Source organism: Eleutherodactylus coqui, chromosome 7, assembly GCF_035609145.1.
Source record: "Eleutherodactylus coqui strain aEleCoq1 chromosome 7, aEleCoq1.hap1, whole genome shotgun sequence".
NCBI lineage: Eukaryota > Metazoa > Chordata > Amphibia > Anura > Eleutherodactylidae > Eleutherodactylus > Eleutherodactylus coqui.
Genome location: NC_089843.1, coordinates 159,559,446 through 159,576,858, shown reverse-complemented (window position 1 = coordinate 159,576,858; position 17,413 = coordinate 159,559,446). Strand labels below are relative to the sequence as shown.

At 48.1% G+C, this 17,413-nt stretch overlaps 1 protein-coding gene across 1 annotated transcript in view; it reads right to left on the bottom strand.

Moving 5' to 3' along the window:
- The window catches only part of USP53 (ubiquitin specific peptidase 53), a 38,779-nt gene extending 22,445 nt beyond the window's left edge, over positions 1-16,334 (bottom strand). The window contains exons 1-5 of the mRNA XM_066573891.1: positions 15,794-16,334; positions 7,339-7,431; positions 2,495-2,629; positions 1,668-1,781; positions 1,502-1,584 (exon numbers count right to left, since the gene is read on the bottom strand). Of these exons, the coding sequence (XP_066429988.1) occupies positions 1,502-1,584; positions 1,668-1,781; positions 2,495-2,629; positions 7,339-7,431; positions 15,794-15,940 (572 nt within the window). The 5' untranslated portion in view covers positions 15,941-16,334. The remainder of the gene's footprint in view (positions 1-1,501; positions 1,585-1,667; positions 1,782-2,494; positions 2,630-7,338; positions 7,432-15,793) is intronic.
- Between the last annotated feature and the right edge of the window lie 1,079 nt (positions 16,335-17,413).

Genomic DNA, 17,413 nt, shown 5'->3' with positions numbered 1-17,413 from the left:
CCCACGGCCTCGCTAACTGCGCATTATTTATCGGAAGATTGGAAAAAAACTTTTCCCAACAAAGCTTATAATGCCTCTGAGTCACTAGAAGTAAGAATGCGGAGTGAAGTAATTTCCTGCCACTCACATCTGAAACAAAATGTGTTTTTCTGACGGGGATTAATGTGAAAATGCTAGATACTGGGGAAATGCTCTCTGCCTTTTGAAAGGTTCTCAGTAATAACACGTCGCAGTTCCAAAAGCTGTTAAGAGACGTTTAGCTCTCCATTCACTTAAACTCTGTATTTGCAGAGATCACTGCTGCGTAAAAAACTCACTATTAGTAACCAAGTCTAAAGGAGACGCAGAATAAAAGGTTGGAGAGCAATACATTTACTAGACACAAAAGAAACCCATTGAAAGCTCCACATCTCATAGCAGACCTCCACATAAGCCATTAGAGGTGGAGGCAGAACGGAGACTAAAGTACTTTATCGGCACTCTGGTGATCAACCGTCCAACCTTGGCCGTTAGCAAGAACATTAGGTAAGTGTTGACCGAGCAGTGAGTCAGCAGCACATGTGGCTCTTGGAGCATTAAACACAAGTGACCGGTATTCTCTACATTTTTTAGTAAAAAAGCCTCTTGAACTGCTGTCACTATCCCTGTTCAGCTGACCGGTCGGTCTTCTAATAATTTCTGCAGTCTATTTACCCCAACAGCTGCCTGGCCACAGGCGTTGTGCGAGAAGAATCCATCCTGGGCTACATACGGCTTCTCCTCACATTGCGCTCTCTCCGCCGAGACCCAACGTATTTAGTAATACAGAGCAGAGGTTCCCGGATTCACTATTCCTCTTCAGCTATACAGCTAGCTGAGGACAGGTGAGGAATGTTGTAAGCAAAACCTAGGTAGCTGAATATGGATGGGGCAGAAGTTCAAGAGGCTTTTACTAAGGGTACAATATGGGCTAATTAACCTTGTTGCAAAAATACTTATAAAAATAGTCCACTGTCTACATTAAAGACAAAATTAAGATGCAGTTACAAGTTTCAGGGGTTTCTTGGAGTTTATTTTTTAACTCTAGTTCTGGGCACTCCCATGTGCAAAGCAATATAAACTCAATGTACTAGCCATAGCGTCCGACAGGTGACGTCGCCAGGTCTTCTGGCTAGGTGACGTCACGTAAACTTGTCATGTGGTCTTCTAATGTAGAGGTTCACGGCAAGTTTATGGGGAGGTCATCGATGTCATCCCTGTTGGGCCTCCTATTGGTTGCAGTGGTCACATGGGTTTGTGGACCAAGTAAGCTAGGCATCGGAGGATGGCAGCAGCGCAGCAGGATTATTTATTGTAACTCATTCCCTCACTACCGCCAATGTTCTGTAACTCGGAAAGGTCCTTTAAGCTAAAAAGCCACTTTAGCTAAGCAGAGGCGGCCAATGTAGGGCGGACAGCCCATAACAATGCTAAGCATTTAGGGGTTATTCCTTTAATAGGTTTTAAGGAAGTTAATACTTACCAAAGTGCAGTAGTGGAAATGTAACGTACAAACTCTGTAAAAGGCAATGGATCAGATGAGGCTCCACAGCTCCGGCACACACACTGGGGGAAAGCAAACATATACTATAAGACAAATATGGAAAGGGGAAAAGATCTGCATTCGGAGACTTAAAGCAAGCTGGTACCTGCTCATACAGAGTCATCGCAAACTTCTGATGGGTGATGCAAGACTTTGAAGTGCACATATCACCCTCACTATTTGGCACAATGTGGAAGTGAATTCGCTGCAGTATATTTTCCTGTAATTGGCACAAAATGGAAAGAAAAAAAAAATTATTGACGGCACAGGAGGGGCACAGATGCAGAAAAAGGCATCCATTTATGAATATATCTGATTTTCGTGCAAACACAATCATAATACCGATTAAGCAGCTGTACGGGGCACACGGACATCTTTTGGCTGCCAGTTTCATGGCCTTAAATGGCACAGATGTGATCAGCTGCAATCAAGATTTGCGGAAAAGCAACATGTGCCAACGTCATTTCTCACACATGCAAGCGCACCATTCTTAATCTGTGACAGTTTTCATGCAACACAACATTTAATAAGTCTTTACATATATCAAGGCCCTGACAAACGTCATGAGCCAAGTAGACCTAACTTTTGGAAAAAGACACCAGTGACTGCAAGGCTCAGTCTCCAGAGATGGGTCATGCAAAACTGTTGTGTTACTGGAAAAATCAATGTTTCTCTATGGGTAAATAAGTTGCACTACAACACAGACTACTACATTTGGCCCTCGCCTAGGTCTTGTCTGTGTATCAGAGGATAAAAAGCCTGGCCATGGCCATTGCAGTTACAGTAACACTAGCCTATTAATACTCAACTAGCAACGAGGCAAGAGGTGGCCCTCACACTGCATCTACAGCGCTGTTGACCATGTGGAGGAGCAGTGCAGAAGTTCTGACTTCCCTCTGTGATATTTAAGGATCAGTAGAGGTCAATACTCACAAAACACTCAGCAGCATCATCCATCAGGCCAAGCTGGAAACGGTGCTCATCCTTAAAGCTTTCAGCAAGGGCGAGCCTCATGGCATCAGAAGGGAGGACTTTTTCCCGACTTGTTTGAAATTGGGAAAATATGGACTGTAGGCAAGAGAAGCAAAACAGCTTTATCATCATAATCATTCCATGAGCGGTCACCATCACAAAGGAGTTACATTGCTTTCAGTAGGTTTTCTGCAGTCCTATAGAGCAGTGTTCCCCAACTCCAGTCCTCAGGGACCGCCAACAGGTCATGTTTTCTGGATTTCCTCAGTATTGCACAGGTGATGTAATTATTGTTAGCGCCTCAGACATTGCCACTGGTATTCCTACTATAGGAGATCCTGAAAACATGGCCTGTTGGTGGTCCCTGAGGACTGGAGTTGGGGACCCCTGCTACAGAGCACCCAGAGGCAGTTGTAGTAAATATCCACCACTGCTCTCAATGACCTTGAAGATAACCATGGCTTTACACTAATTCTCCACATTGGCAAATGTCTGACTACTGCTTCCCTCTAATTGCCATAGACCTGTAGTGCATGCGTTAGAGAAAGCAGTCTATTGCATGGCTTTTCAATCTTTTTCACTAACCAGAACTTCACGATGCCAGAGTCCCAACATTGGTCATAGTGCATTAAGTTTGTAAAAACGACATAAATTTGTTACATTTTGTTCCGTGAACCCAGTAGCATACTAGTCAAGGTGCCCAGTTATAATGCCAAACCAGAGACTGGTGCAACCGTACAAAGGCCGGAGCAGCGATCTCCTCTGTCAGAATGGCCCCGCTGGTCTCACCACTGGCGTGGGGGAGCACGGGCTGGAAGAGGGGCTCCTGGTTACAGAGGTCTCAAGTGCGGCTAGGCTAGCATATATTTTTGACGTGCAACAGGCAATATATTAAGTGTTCCTATATGCTGCACAGGGCAGTATTTACGAATATTCAGGAGTCACTACTACTGTCCATCCCCATATTATACGTTACTGGCAACGCTGAACTATAGCTTGCAACTGGCCGATGGCCTCCAACTGCAGTGCTGTGAAGCAGGTGGCATCTGTTGGCGCACAGGCTGCCACAAGCAGTCTTAGATTGGGCTGCCATCTAGTCAGTACATCAAGCTGCCGGTTTCTGATCAGAGCATATTAGGGTAATCAAGCCCATCAACTAGGCTGCTTTCACTTCTTCCCCCACTTAGGCCTCCCTGACAGGCGTTAGCAAAAGATCCCCTGTCGGCTTGACAAGTTCCGGGCCGGCTGCCGGGCACTACAGAGAACACAGTCGGGGACCACGATGGCACCTGCTAGGAGAGTATGGATTTTTTAACTTTTTTTCCCAGCATCCCTGGCTGCGTTTTCAGCTGTGCTGAAAGCGCAGCCAAAATGCTGGCATAACGGATGCCAGCGTTGCTGAAATCGGGCTGAAACAGCAGTAAATGCAGTGTTGAAAAATGCAAACTGCAAATGCCTGTATGAGGAAGGCCTAAGTGGATTTTTTTCCCGCTAGGGTAGTGTAGCTAGGGTAGTGTAGCTAGGGTAGTGTAGCTAGGGTAGTGTAGCTAGGGTAGTGTAGCTAGGGTAGTGTAGCTAGGGTAGTGTAGCTAGGGTAGTGTAGCTAGGGTAGTGTAGCTAGGGTAGTGTAGCTAGGGTAGTGTAGCTAGGGTAGTGTAGCTAGGGTAGTGTAGCTAGGGTAGTGTAGCTAGGGTAGTGTAGCTAGGGTAGTGTAGCTAGGGTAGTGTAGCTAGGTAGTGTAGCTAGGTAGTGTAGCTAGGTAGTGTAGCTAGGTAGTGTAGCTAGGTAGTGTAGCTAGGTAGTGTAGCTAGGTAGTGTAGCTAGGTAGTGTAGCTAGGTAGTGTAGCTAGGTAGTGTAGCTAGGTAGTGTAGCTAGGTAGTGTAGCTAGGTAGTGTAGCTAGGTAGTGTAGCCAGGTGGTGCTGAAACCGCTACCCATTTATTTCAATGAGCAACACAGGGCCAAAAACGGACAAAGCTAGAACATGCAACGCTGTCGAAGTGCAGCATGTTGACGCTTGTGTGAGCGGCCCCATTGAAGTGAATGGCAGTGTTGTACAGTCTTTAGCGCTGCGCTGAAAATGCAGCAATAAACGCTGTACAAAAATGTCTGTAAGGGGGGGCTTCAGTCTAGAGTTTGTCTCACATGTCGAAAGCCAGATTAAAACAGAACCCTGGACGGAACCGTAGATTTTAACATTTGAACCAGAGACCACTTTGGTCTCCATGCTGATCAATCTTAAGCTGGATAGGAAGTCATCACCGCCTGCACTGTTCTCGCCTTCTAAAAAGGCCGACAAGGAGCAAATCTAGTGAGAAAGAAAAGGAGGTCTTCATTTCACATAATGAAGACAAGGTTTCCATTTCTAGGCCATTTTCGCCATATGAGAGGGAAACCCAAGAGGAAGCGGCGTTGAAAGCAGGATGCAGAAGTAGGCTGGGTGTACATGGGCGAATTTCACATGCAAGTTTTGTCCAATTATGAGGACAGAATTTACAGAATTTATGCACAAATATGAACCCCATTCATTTGAACGGGATCACACACACAGGATTTTTTGCCTGCATCGCGGCACGTCCCATCTTTGGGTGTGCCATCGCATCTCACAGTCTTCAATGGGGCCGGAGGCATCGAACCACGTGTTAGGTGCATGCAGTGCGAGGTTTCCCCAGTGAAAACGGGAGAAACTCTGCAATCCTCTTCCGCTGCTGACAGCGGTGGCGGCAGATCGCTACTTCCCCAAGGTGATGCGAAGCGGTTTTGATATAGAAATGCATCTCATCTGTGGGGATATCGCATGTTGGTGAGCGTGATATTGGACTGATTCACGACCAGATATCACACTCTTCTGTGTGCAATTAGCCCGAAGGAGCGATGTCTCTCCAGGAATGCAGTTTATAGATTTTTAATAACTTCCTACAGAGGCGCATTCAATTAATCATTTTAGCTACTTCGATTACTCTTGACTTTTTTTAATAAAGTCTGCAATTGGGGATTGAATTTAAATGCGTATTTCCAAATACTAAAAATTCTAAAATTTTACATAGAGCAACACAAAAATGGAAAAACAAAAAAAAAAACAGTATAGCCAAGCCATTTGGCACTAAACTGACTAAGAAATGAGTAACCTGCACACCGGCTGACAACACCTACAGCCGGTAGCCCAAAGCCACCCGTCATCCGCTCCAACTGGCAGTCTGACAAATATGTCATTCCTCATCTCAGTCCAACCTGGAGAACCCGTTCATCAAAATGTTACAAAGTTGAGAATTATGCAACGTCGTCTGTGATTGCGCCATACTGGTCATAACATTTTCCACTACAGAGAACATCTGAGCAAGTAAACAATCCAAGAAGCTGAAACTTTCCAGGCATTTCCAAGTGAATACCCAAAGGAAGGGCAAACAAGAAACCTGTTCGACTGGAAGCCATGTAGAGAGGGAGAGGGGAGCAGCCAAGGGAGGAAGAAAGGAAAAAAACTAAGAAAATTCCACACTAGATACAGTTTGAGGCCCATTCACACAGGCAGGCTTCATGGCTTTTATTTGCTCAATTATCGAAAATTTACAGCAAAATGTCAACTTGTGACATTTAATAACTGCAGCAGAAGGAAAAGAAATATAACACACAAAGTCAGCGTGTGTGACCGCAGCAATGAGTAACCTGATCCTAGAAGGAAACCAGTGTGAACACAACCTTAAAGGGGATTTCTCACTACTTAAGATTACTTTATAACCACCCCCTCCTTCCTGTTTGCTGCTGACCAGGTCATGTGACTGCTACAGCCAATCACTCACCTCAGCAGTGACCTTCTATACCTGGCGATTGGCTGCAGCAGTCACATGTCCTGGTCAGCAGCAACCAGGAAGGGCAAAGTGGTTGTGAATAGAGATGAGCGAACGTACTCGGATAAGCACTACTCGTCCGAGTAATGTGCTTTATCCGAGTACCGCTGTGCTCGTCCTGAAAGATTCGGGACGCTCCGCTGCTGACAGGTGAGTCGCAGCGGGGAACGGGGCAGAGCGGGCGGGAGAGAAGGAGAGGAAGATCTCCCCTCCGTTCCTCCCCGCTCTCCCCGCTCCGCAGCGCGTCCCGAATCTTTCAGCACGAGTACAGCGGTACTCGGATAAGGCACATTACTCAGACGAGTAGTGCTTATCCGAGTACGTTCGCTCATCTCTAGTTGTGAAGTAACAAGAAAACCCTTTAAGGGTACATTCATACATGGCAGAAAAGCTGCAGGTTCTCCACAAAGGAAAATTCTGCAGCAAAATCTGTAGCATCGCCGTAAAATAGACAGCTAAAACCCACAGATTGGTGCATATCCTTACTAAAAAGTAGGCTGTGTGTCCGCCAAAGACTTCAGCAGCCACTGCATTCTCGCTCACCCCGGAGGTCTTCGCGCTATAAGTGCATCCTAGCATTCGGCAGCCTCCAGTGAGCACAGCTGTGCTGGTCAGCTGATGGCACTGCAGTAGCACCTGATCAGTAGCGCGGCGCTCACCAGCGGGATGTGCGAGTGCTGTGCCTGCTGAAGTCGGCTGCGGATGCACAGCTGTTTGAGTAATAGTATATTAGGGCGAAAGAAGACAATGTCCATCCAGGTAAGCCTGTTTCCACCCCCACTTGTTGATCCAGAGGAAGGCAAAAAAATACCCTATGACTGCTTCTTATGTTAAATGCTGTGGATTTTACTGCAGGAACTCTGCTTCTATGTGTGAATGCACCCTTAATGAGGTTTATATTACCAATTTTAAAAGCTGGACATTAAAAGTTTATTTAGATCTTGTAATATAATTACCCACCTTTAAAGCACAAAATATACACGCTTCTCCTAGGCAGACGTGTCCAGTTAGCCCCCGTAGACTGCGACGGAAGATATCCAGTTGCCACAAAACCTGCAAAGCAAACAGAATAGCAGCATAAACCGTCTGAAACGCTTCAAAAAGTCTATAGCTTACAGAAGAGTTATACAAGCACCCTAATAGTGAACAGCGGCGTCAGATTGTTGGGGTCCACCAGCAAATGTACACAGGCCACATAAATCCACAGTCCCTACATAGGCAAGGCCGGTATTCGTGTATCTTGACGCCACCGGAAGATAGGGGTTTGATAGGGGGAACGCCCCTGGCAGACTCCCAGCTCTCAATAGGGTCAAGAAGGTCCTCTCAGCACAGTGTGCATAGCAATTTGCCACCCGTGCTGCCTAAGAGGAATTGCTTTACAACTTAGCGTTACTATGTGAGCACTTAAGAAAGTAAGGCTAACAAGAAAAGTAAGCCTGACGCTAAGGCAGCACGGGCGGCAAAAAGGCAATAAAGACACTTCAGCATGGAGTCTCTGCGCTGGTTGCCATGGCACTTCTGAGGGATGTGTTCAGTCGCCACCGGCAGAGGAGCCCTCCTCCCCTTCGTTTGTGTAGCGTGTCGGCTGCGTGCTGACTCCACGGCAGCGCCTGTGACAGCGGATGCTTTCCAGCCGAGCGCCGCTTCACCCGTCCGTCCCGGACACAGGCTGTATCTCTCCTGCAGCCTGCCTCTTCATTGCATGGTGTAGGCTGCCGATTGCTGGTGTGGTGCTGCACACAGCGGCGGTGGCCACCTGTAAGTCTCCCCCCGCCTCTGTGCTGCCGCCCAACATTGATAACTTACATGGGTGCAAGGGGGCGCGCGCCTTGTGTGCTGGCACTGAGGAAGAGCGTTGCACAGGCGGAGGTATGTTTATTTCTCCCTGTATTTCTATTTTGATTGCTGGCCTGTGCAGTTGTAGCTTACTGTGCTGCCAGAACCTATAGCCCACACCGGTGTGCAGCCAATCACGCACAGGGGGCGTAACCCCCCACCACCTACCCGTCAATCTTGGCACCACCAGGACTTCCTGGTGGCGTCAAGATACAATAATACCTGCAAGGCCCACAATCTACTACAGATCACCATATACAGGCTATGCATTGTAGTTCACATCCAAGCTTACTCATGCATAAGAGGCATGTAAGTATACTTCCAGTCTGCCACTCATCCCCCAATGGCATATGGGGTGGTGGAGGGCAATGCTTGAACTCCGTTCACACCTTCAACCTTCAGCACAGTCTTCACGGTTAGCCCGTTCCACTCTGAAGCTCCCTATATACAAGACCTCCACCAACACATATGGCAGCCACCACATGAACTGAAGCCAATAGTGGTTGCCAAGAAGACCTGCACTGCACTGAAGGCAGTGATACCAACACCGGGCTACACAAGGTTTCTGTAGCCAATATTTTGTTTGTACTGCGAACCTTTTTTGCTACCACATTTCTTTAGATCATGCAGAACACCCAAACTACTAGAAGGGGCATCAGGACTCCCCGACTCCTCTACCCAACCAAGGCAAAGTCTGCAAGAATTACTGAAACCAAGTAGGTTAAGATTAAACGTGATGGTTGCAAATGTCGAGAAAAAAAAAAAATCCCATCCATGTAGGCCTATTTTAAAGCTGCCCTTGACGCCAACTTTAGCGACAAGCCCGCGATGAGATAGTATTAAGTTATATGGATAGAACCACTATTACATCAAAGTGGATTTGACATTTTACAATAACTGCTGCAAGCAAATGATTACTTCCAGCAGAGAGAATAGAGAGCTGCCAGCCGGACAGGATATCTGTAAGCACACACTGGGTAAAGTATCACAGGCCACCGACAGGGAAGGGGGTTACTGAATCCATAGCAGTTGAAGAGGTGAAGGCATCGTCTGTGCCGATCCACTTGTAGCTCTTATTTTTCTGAGGCCCTTTACAGGTAAGCAAGAGATGGAACCACAAATAACTAATTCAGTCCAAAAATTCCAGTATTTATAGTACGTTTGCAATGTCAATTGTGGAAGGGCCGCGGGTCGGATGGCTTCCATAGTCTTTAATAGAAGCAGTCCGTGTGGATCCTGCTGAAAAATAGAACATTCAGCGATTTTAAATCCGCTCACGTGAGCAGAGATGCGAACATTCTATTCTTTCAATGGGTGCGGAATACCGCACATCGTCCGCGCGAATGACAATTGCAGATTCTGCAATTCAAATCACCCCCCCTAAAATATCAATTCTAAGCTACTTATATGCGAGTTGGACTGTTCCTCTGCTATTCCTTGCAAAAAAATATAATAAATTGACTGGGTGCTGCTATTCCCCGGCCAGAGGTGCGTTGCCCTATGCAGCCTGCCACTGATTGGACAATGCTGGACCGGGTAGTGACCCAAATCTCAGTTAATTCCTAGGAGGACTATCAGAAACAATACAGGCTCACATGATCGAAGCTCACTGCGTATTACCTGCCCAGTTTTTGCAATGTCCCATAGACTTTAATAACGCCACTCACACGAGCAGCGCAAAAAAAAATATGAACCACGGCATTCACTATCCTGGCGAGTATTATGCATGTGCACATACGTGTGAACCTGGACATAATTATAAGAAAACAAACATGTCAGGGGAGCCTCTTCAACAGGTTGATAATAAACAAAAACCCACATGCAAGTATAAGAAGTGCAGACCATCCGGCAGTGTGTACGTTATATTATACGGTATCTTTTCCCGTAAAGAGCCTGGCAACCAAATCTTTTGAGGCAACTTTGTGTGACTAATCTTGAAAGATCGTTCTCTTTTCCACCTACCCCCATGCTCCCCCAACCCCCTCCCCCCCCCCCCCCCCTCAAAAAAAAAACTAAGTCTGCTAGCCTTTTCCTTTAACCCCTTAGTGATGAACTATTTTTTTTTCCTCTTAATTGTTGCATTCCATGTACCCTTTAGTTTTTCTCTTGACAGCCGTATGAGGGCTTTTTTTTGGCAAGTTGTATTTTTTCATGGCATCATTTTTAGGTACAGATAGTGTATTGCATAACTGCTAGTGTTATTGGGGGGGAAAAAAGGATTCTGCTATTTGTTTTTTGGATCTCAATGTTACAGCTTCAGTGTGCAAAATAAATAATGTGATGACATCACTCTGGGTCAGCACGATTCTGGAGATACCAAGTTTATGCAGTTTTGCTGTTTTTGTACACAACACTTTTCTAATGTGGCGACACAAAAGGACATCATTTAAAAAAAAAAGAAGAGAGTCGTAGCATTTTTATTCTCTTTTAGGCCGCCTGCAGACGAGCGGGTCGGATCCGGCAGCGAGAAATCTCGCCGCGCGATCCGACCCCAGAGCCTGCAGGGGCGAGCGCGTACTCACCCGCGCCTGGCGGCCCCGGCTCTTTGATGTGCCGGCTGCCGCGCAGCCGGCGCATGCGCAGACCGGAGCCGGCGGCCAGGTGAGTGCGTGCTCCGCACAAAATTAGAACATGCCGCGGTTTGTTTGCCGCGCGAGATTTCGCGCGGCCAAACCGCGGCCGTCTGCATAGGAGTGCGTATTGTAATGCACTCCTATGCAGACTTTCAGCGGCGGAAATCCCGCGGGAAATCCCGCGGCGGGATTTCCGCTCGTCTGCAGGCGGCCTTACTAATATATTTTTTATTTGACTTGAATATCACCATATTTAATCCTTTTAATACTATACTTTAGTATAAACTGTATCAGAAAGCCTATGAGGTGAGGCCAGAGGCCACTGTAGCTGGTGGACCAGGAGGCTATATTCACATGCAGGGGGTTCAATGGGTGACAAAGGAAGCTACCACCACTCACTTCTCGGTCAGTACTCACGAGTTCTCATACAGCCACTGTCAAAAGACGTATGGCCGGTCATTAAAAGTTTAAGGAATTCAATTATATTGTGTTTTCTCAGAGGAGATGTGCTGTATTGTGGCTCAAACCCAGAATTAAAAAAAATAATAATTAAAAGTTGCCTACGGTGTTGTGTCTATACCTCCTGTGCAAACCTACATCTTCATGGTTACAGACTACAAGCCAACCCTTCCTTCCACTTGTCCCTTACTTTGTAGTAATGTTCATCTGGATGACAGCTGAGAAGTTAGACCTTTCCAGCTTATCTGGCATCTAATATGATCCAAGTACAGATTACCATTAAAGGGGGTTATCCAGCCCTTCTAAAAATCCAGGTCCTATTCTCAGGATAGGCAATCAATATCTCTGCTCCAAATCCTGAGCAACAGACCCCCACTGATAAGATAGGATGGCCTATCCTGAGAATAGGACCTGGATTTTTAGAAGGGCTGGATAACCCCCTTTAATAATCACACATCAAAAAAAAGTTTTCTTTTTTCGATAACCTATAGTGAACTGCATTTAGGGGCCAGCACAGAAAGTTCACTGAAGCCCCTTCGATCTCTTAGCCATACCAGTCTCCAAGCAATTTGAATGTATAAAATGGTTAGAATTCAGCATTATTCATCTAGGAAGTTACTTTTTAATCTTTTATCCTAAAACTTGTCGTGACCACATAACCTACAGCCTGTGGACAGTCATTAAAAATGGAAGGAATCACATTAGATTTTGCATTTTCTTGGAGATGTGCTGCCTGTCCGAATCTAGCCTCAGGGTCTATGTCAAATCTACCAACAGTCTACATCCCATACATAGGATTGGTGTTTCTGCTATGAAAAGTGTTCCTGCTGATTTTGGTCTGTGCAATGGTTGGGGGTACCACCATGATAATTAGACCAGGACAGGCCCCACTGAATGACAATGGAGATGATGCACACCCACAGCAAACTGGAGGCAGAACCCTAAGGGTCAGCCTCAGACTTCTGCTGTGAAAATACCCGACAAAGATTCAGCACATCTTAACCATGAAGAAGAAATTTCCCGTCTTCCTCCTTGTTATATCTTACACTGACCTGCAAGTATTAACCCTTTGCAATCCAATTTGGGATTCAGGATTTCCTAGGGGGCTCTCTCTTTCTGCCATTATACAATGGCACCATCTGCTGGCTAGAGCCAGTACTGCGGTATGGGACATTCTTGAGAGGCCCCTGACTACAGAGCGGCCAGTAATCTACAGTAAGAATACCCTGTCGGTTGTCTTCCGACATCGAAGCTGTACAGCCTTCAATCAGAATGTCTTTGGAGGTCAGACAGTGGATTGGAAAGGGTTAAACTAAAAAAAAAAAAAAAGGCTACCCAACTGAAGGCCTATGTAGTTCACTCACTGCTTGTTCTATTGTATTATGTTATGTTGACCCTGAAAACAAACAATGTATACATTTTTCTAAACAGTTTCCCAATACAAAAATGGTTACAACAAGCGCTTCTACTGAGACAAGCATTGTCTTAGCTCATAAAGGAAATGTATTTAAGTCAATTGGAGTTCAGACGCATTTCCTTCCTCCTCCTGGAGGTCCCCTGGTGACTTATCTACAGCTCCGAGGAAAAGCAATCCTTCAAATCAGGAATCTTCCTGCAATCAGGCAGATTTGGGGGTGTAAAACTTGCCACGTTCCTCCTTCCCAGTCACACAGTAAGCTCAGGCCATCCTTCTGCACATTCAGAGCCCTTCCTGATGTCCATCTTTGGCTGACGGCACCGTTAAACCCACTCTGCATAAATCCGGAGATATTACTTCACTGCCGCTCAATCACATAACCTGACACACGCTAATTAAACGTCTTGGCATACTTAAGGCTCGCATCACGTTCCAAATATTGAGGTCAATGGATGCAAATCCTGCTGAAATATTCTGCAGCCTCCCAGATCGGACTGACATACATGTCAGAGACGGACTAAATATTAGGAAACACTCCATAAATATTCATAGAAAACTAGCCAAAAGTGTAGCCAAGAAAGGCTTACTTGTATTGGCTGGCGCTCATGTACATTGTTGCACCCACTGCTCCACGGGGAAGCATTGGTTTTGTTACAATGTATCTAAAGTGTGCTGAGAAGGTGAAGAAACCGCATTACAGAAAGGAATTAGAGCATTACGGTGGGAATTCTGTATTGTGGCTCAAACCCAGAATAAAGACTTTAAATAAAAGTTGCCTACGGTGTTGTGTCTATACCTCCTGTGTAGACCTACATCTCCATGGTTACAGACTACAACCCTGTAGTCACACTTCCTTCCACTTGGCCCTTACTTTGTAGTAATGCACATCTGGATGACAGCTGAGGAGATGGACCTTCCCAGCTTATCTGACATCTAATATGATCCAAGTACAGATTATACCATTAAAGGGGGTTATCCAGCCCATAAACATCTAGGTCCTATTCTCAGGATAGGCCATCAATATCTCTGCTCAGAGTGGGGAAGCGCGTATGGGAACGCTGCGCCACGGCAATGGTTGTGTATGGAAGGCATTTCATACGTAGCCCATTCAAAATTTATTGATACACGGAGAAATAGAGCATGCTGCGATTTATTTCTCCTGCGTAACGATACGCAGTGACAGTACGCCCGTGTGAAGGAGTCACAACATGCTCTATTTCGCCGCGGATTCCACATGGATGGCCTCCCTTGAAGTCACCATAAGCCATCCAACCCACATCCGATACACAATTAACATGCCATACGGGCTGTGGGTACCCGTGTCATCGCTAAGCAACGGCACGGGAAACAAAAAAACAAAAAAAACACTTATGCGCATGACCGATGGCGAGCCGCCATGGTCATCTGCAATACAGCAAAATAAGGCACGCAGGGTTGCCGGGCTCACAGCCAGGATCTGCTGCAGGCCTCCCGCATGCGGAATCCAGTCTGCCAGTTTTACCGCTGTGAAGCCAATGGTAGCCCGCTGTACTGCTGTAGCGCGCAGCCCTGTTTCCCCCCCCCCCCCTTGACATTTCCTGCACTGTTGCAATGATGTCATAATCGCGACATTGTAGTACGTTAAAAAACGCCGTGGAACACTAGAAACGCAGCGCTTTTACAGACACCCGTGTGTAAGCAGCCCGAGTTACCCAGGACCAGCAAGCTTTGAAGATGTAGCAGAGTTGGGAAGCATTGGACTACGGCACTCCTACTATACCAGCACCTGATCACCGCCCACTGAAGGGGCTTCTACACCAAGCGATTATCGTTCACCGGCGCAGTCCGTTTAAACACAAGACTTGTGCGTTTACAGTCAGCCACTGAGAGCGCCTGAACAATCGCTGTTTAAACGAACGATCAGCGGACGAGCTGACGAGGATTCTCATACTTGCATGAAAAACGGATGGAAGCAGTAGTGCTGCACGAAGCGCTCTGACTTCTGGTATTTTGAGCCGATCTGTGACCAAAGATTCCAACACAGATGTGAAACCACTTTAGCTAGTCGTCGACCAAACAAACCTAAAGCCCTTCCTGACAATCCCCCAGCGGAGGCAGACATGCATGCGCTTTCAATAAGCTGCAGCCAGACCTCATCTCCAAGTCTTGGACACTGCGAGATCCAACACGGCCGATCCTCCAATCGGGGACACCATGCGCGGCCGATCCCACCGACCTGGTGTGTACAGTAATGGAGGACTGCGGCGCTGCTGACAGAACACGTCCCCAATGCCACAGAGCCAGTGACTGGGGGACACCAGGTGCCGTGCCAACAGTAAGTTATTCACATGATAGGTGACACTGGCCTCGGGTCAACGCAACACCACCCCACCAGTGCTGCCCGTGTCGGCTGTCCTCAGGCTACAGACCACCAACCGATGGAGAAGACGGACGAAAACCAACAAGTGTGGAAGGACTACACCGCCACACACGACTCAGACACCTCCAGCTGTACAGAGGCAGGCCAAGTCCAGGAGCTGAGTCCGCAGCGGCCAGCACCGATGGTCGTCCGCAAGGGCCGCTTACATCAGTCACCCTACAGACAGCACCAGTCTGATCCCGCACACAGCGCTGAGCGGTGGAGGACGTACAGAGATGGGAACACCTCATATACACCCCACAGGTATACACAGCGCAGACATGTATGGGGACCCAAAACATCACCCCTCCCCCACCACAACCAGCATGTCACCCAAACCAGCATCCTGTCACCAGCACAGGTAGGTACTGATCTTCTCTTGCATACACAGGTAGGTACCCGGATACAGGCAATTAATGATCCCAACCCACCGCTCGTACACTGGTAGGTACACAGATAGAGATAGATGCTGACCCCGTCCTATGCACACAGGTAGGTACCCGGATACAGGTAGGTACTGCCCCCTGCACACACATGTAGGTACCCGGATACCAGGTAGGTAGTGATCCCTGCACACACAGGTAGGTACACAGACAGATAGGTACTGACGCCATCCTACGCACACAGGTAGGTACACAGAGATCGGTACTGCCCCCGTCCTGCGCACACAGGTAGGTACCCGGATACAGGTAAGTAGTGGTCACTGCACACACAGGTATGGCGGCCGCTCACCTGCACGGCGCTGTTCAGAAAGCAGCTGTTCTGGCCGGGCTCGTTGAACAGGCCTTTAGTCGGAGCCAACGAAAGCATACTGCCGGGCTGGTAAACCTTCCCCAGGTTCCCCCCCGCCTGGCGGCGGAATAGTTTCACCCAGGCCATGTCCTCCGGAGCGGCGCAGCTCCCACAAGGCACAGCAGGTAGGTCGCCACACAGGTAGGTCCTCACAAGGGTGTCGCTGCTGCCCCTAGTGGCCGGGGAGGCTCCATCTTCTCCCGGTGGCCGCACACGTGTTCTGTAGTCCGGAGCAGCTGAGCTCTGTACGGCGATGTGGAGGAGCAGGGAGCCGAGTGAGAAGAGGAGGCGGCGGCCGCGGGGGGGAGGAGGAGCCGCGCTGCTCTCGGGGGACGGGGGGAGGAGCTCCGGGACTGTTCCTCGCAGCCAGTAACCGCAGCTGGATGCCGCCTGCTCCCTTGTACGGCCGTGCTGGCTGGTTGTCCGCTGTCCAAAGGCTGTCCGGCGCTCTCACTACGAGCCGCTCTCTACGCCGCCACTTCTCGTGCTCTCTGTTGTCTTTTCCGGGAGCTCACCTGTACGTGACGCGAGGGGGCGGGGCAGCCAATCACCGCTGATCTCATTGGCCACCTGACATCCAGGGCAGGTGGCGGGCGTGGCCTGTCAGACCGTTCTGTGAGGGGCGGGGCAGGTTATTTTCCCTGGACACGTGGTACCCTGGAGAAGAACGCGGAGTGCGCCGCCTGCCACGGGGATGGCAAGATGTGCGGGAGGAGAGTCATCCACGGCTGACAGTATGGTTGCTAAGGAAACAGTGCCTAACAACCGTTCTCCTGGCTGTCAGGCAGGTTGTCCCTAGCAACCGTTGTATAAACCACTCAATTCCAGGGAGAAGTGCAACTCGGGCACTATTAACCCCTTAAGGACACGGACCTTTTTTTTGTTTTTCGTTTTTAGTTTTTCTTCCCAACTTTTAAAAGATCATAACTCTTTTATTTATCAATCCACGTAGATGTCTGAGGTTTGTTATTTTTGCGGGACGAGTTTATATAATGTACTGAAACACGTTTAGGCTGGGTTCACACAGGGCGGATTCCCGTCGGAAATCTCGCGGTTTGGCCGCAGCAAAAACCGCTAGATTTCCGCCGGGAGAACCGCCGCCGCGGCTTTGAAGCGGCCCGGCCGCTCGCTCTTTCGTTGTGGCCGGCGCTCTTATAGAGGAGAGCGCAGCCGCAGCGGAATGAAAAAAAGAATGGACATGCTGCATATTCTGAAGCCGCGGCGGCGATCACCGCAGCCGCAGTTTCAGCCGGACTTACCGCAGCGGATTGGCCGTCCCATGTGGACGATATTTCTGAGAAATCTCATCCACATGGCTGGCTAATCCTGAGATTAGCGGCCGCGGGCGGATTTACCGCGGCGAAATTCCGCGCGGCAAATCCGCCCTGTGTGAACCCAGCCTTAGAGAATTCTAAGTGGAGTGAAATGGAACAAAACCGAAACTCCGCCATCTTTGGGGATCTTGTTTCTACGGCGCACGCACTGCAGCAAAAATGACCTGATCGCTTTATTCTCTGGGTCGGTACGATTACTACGAGGCCAAATGTATCTATTTTTTCT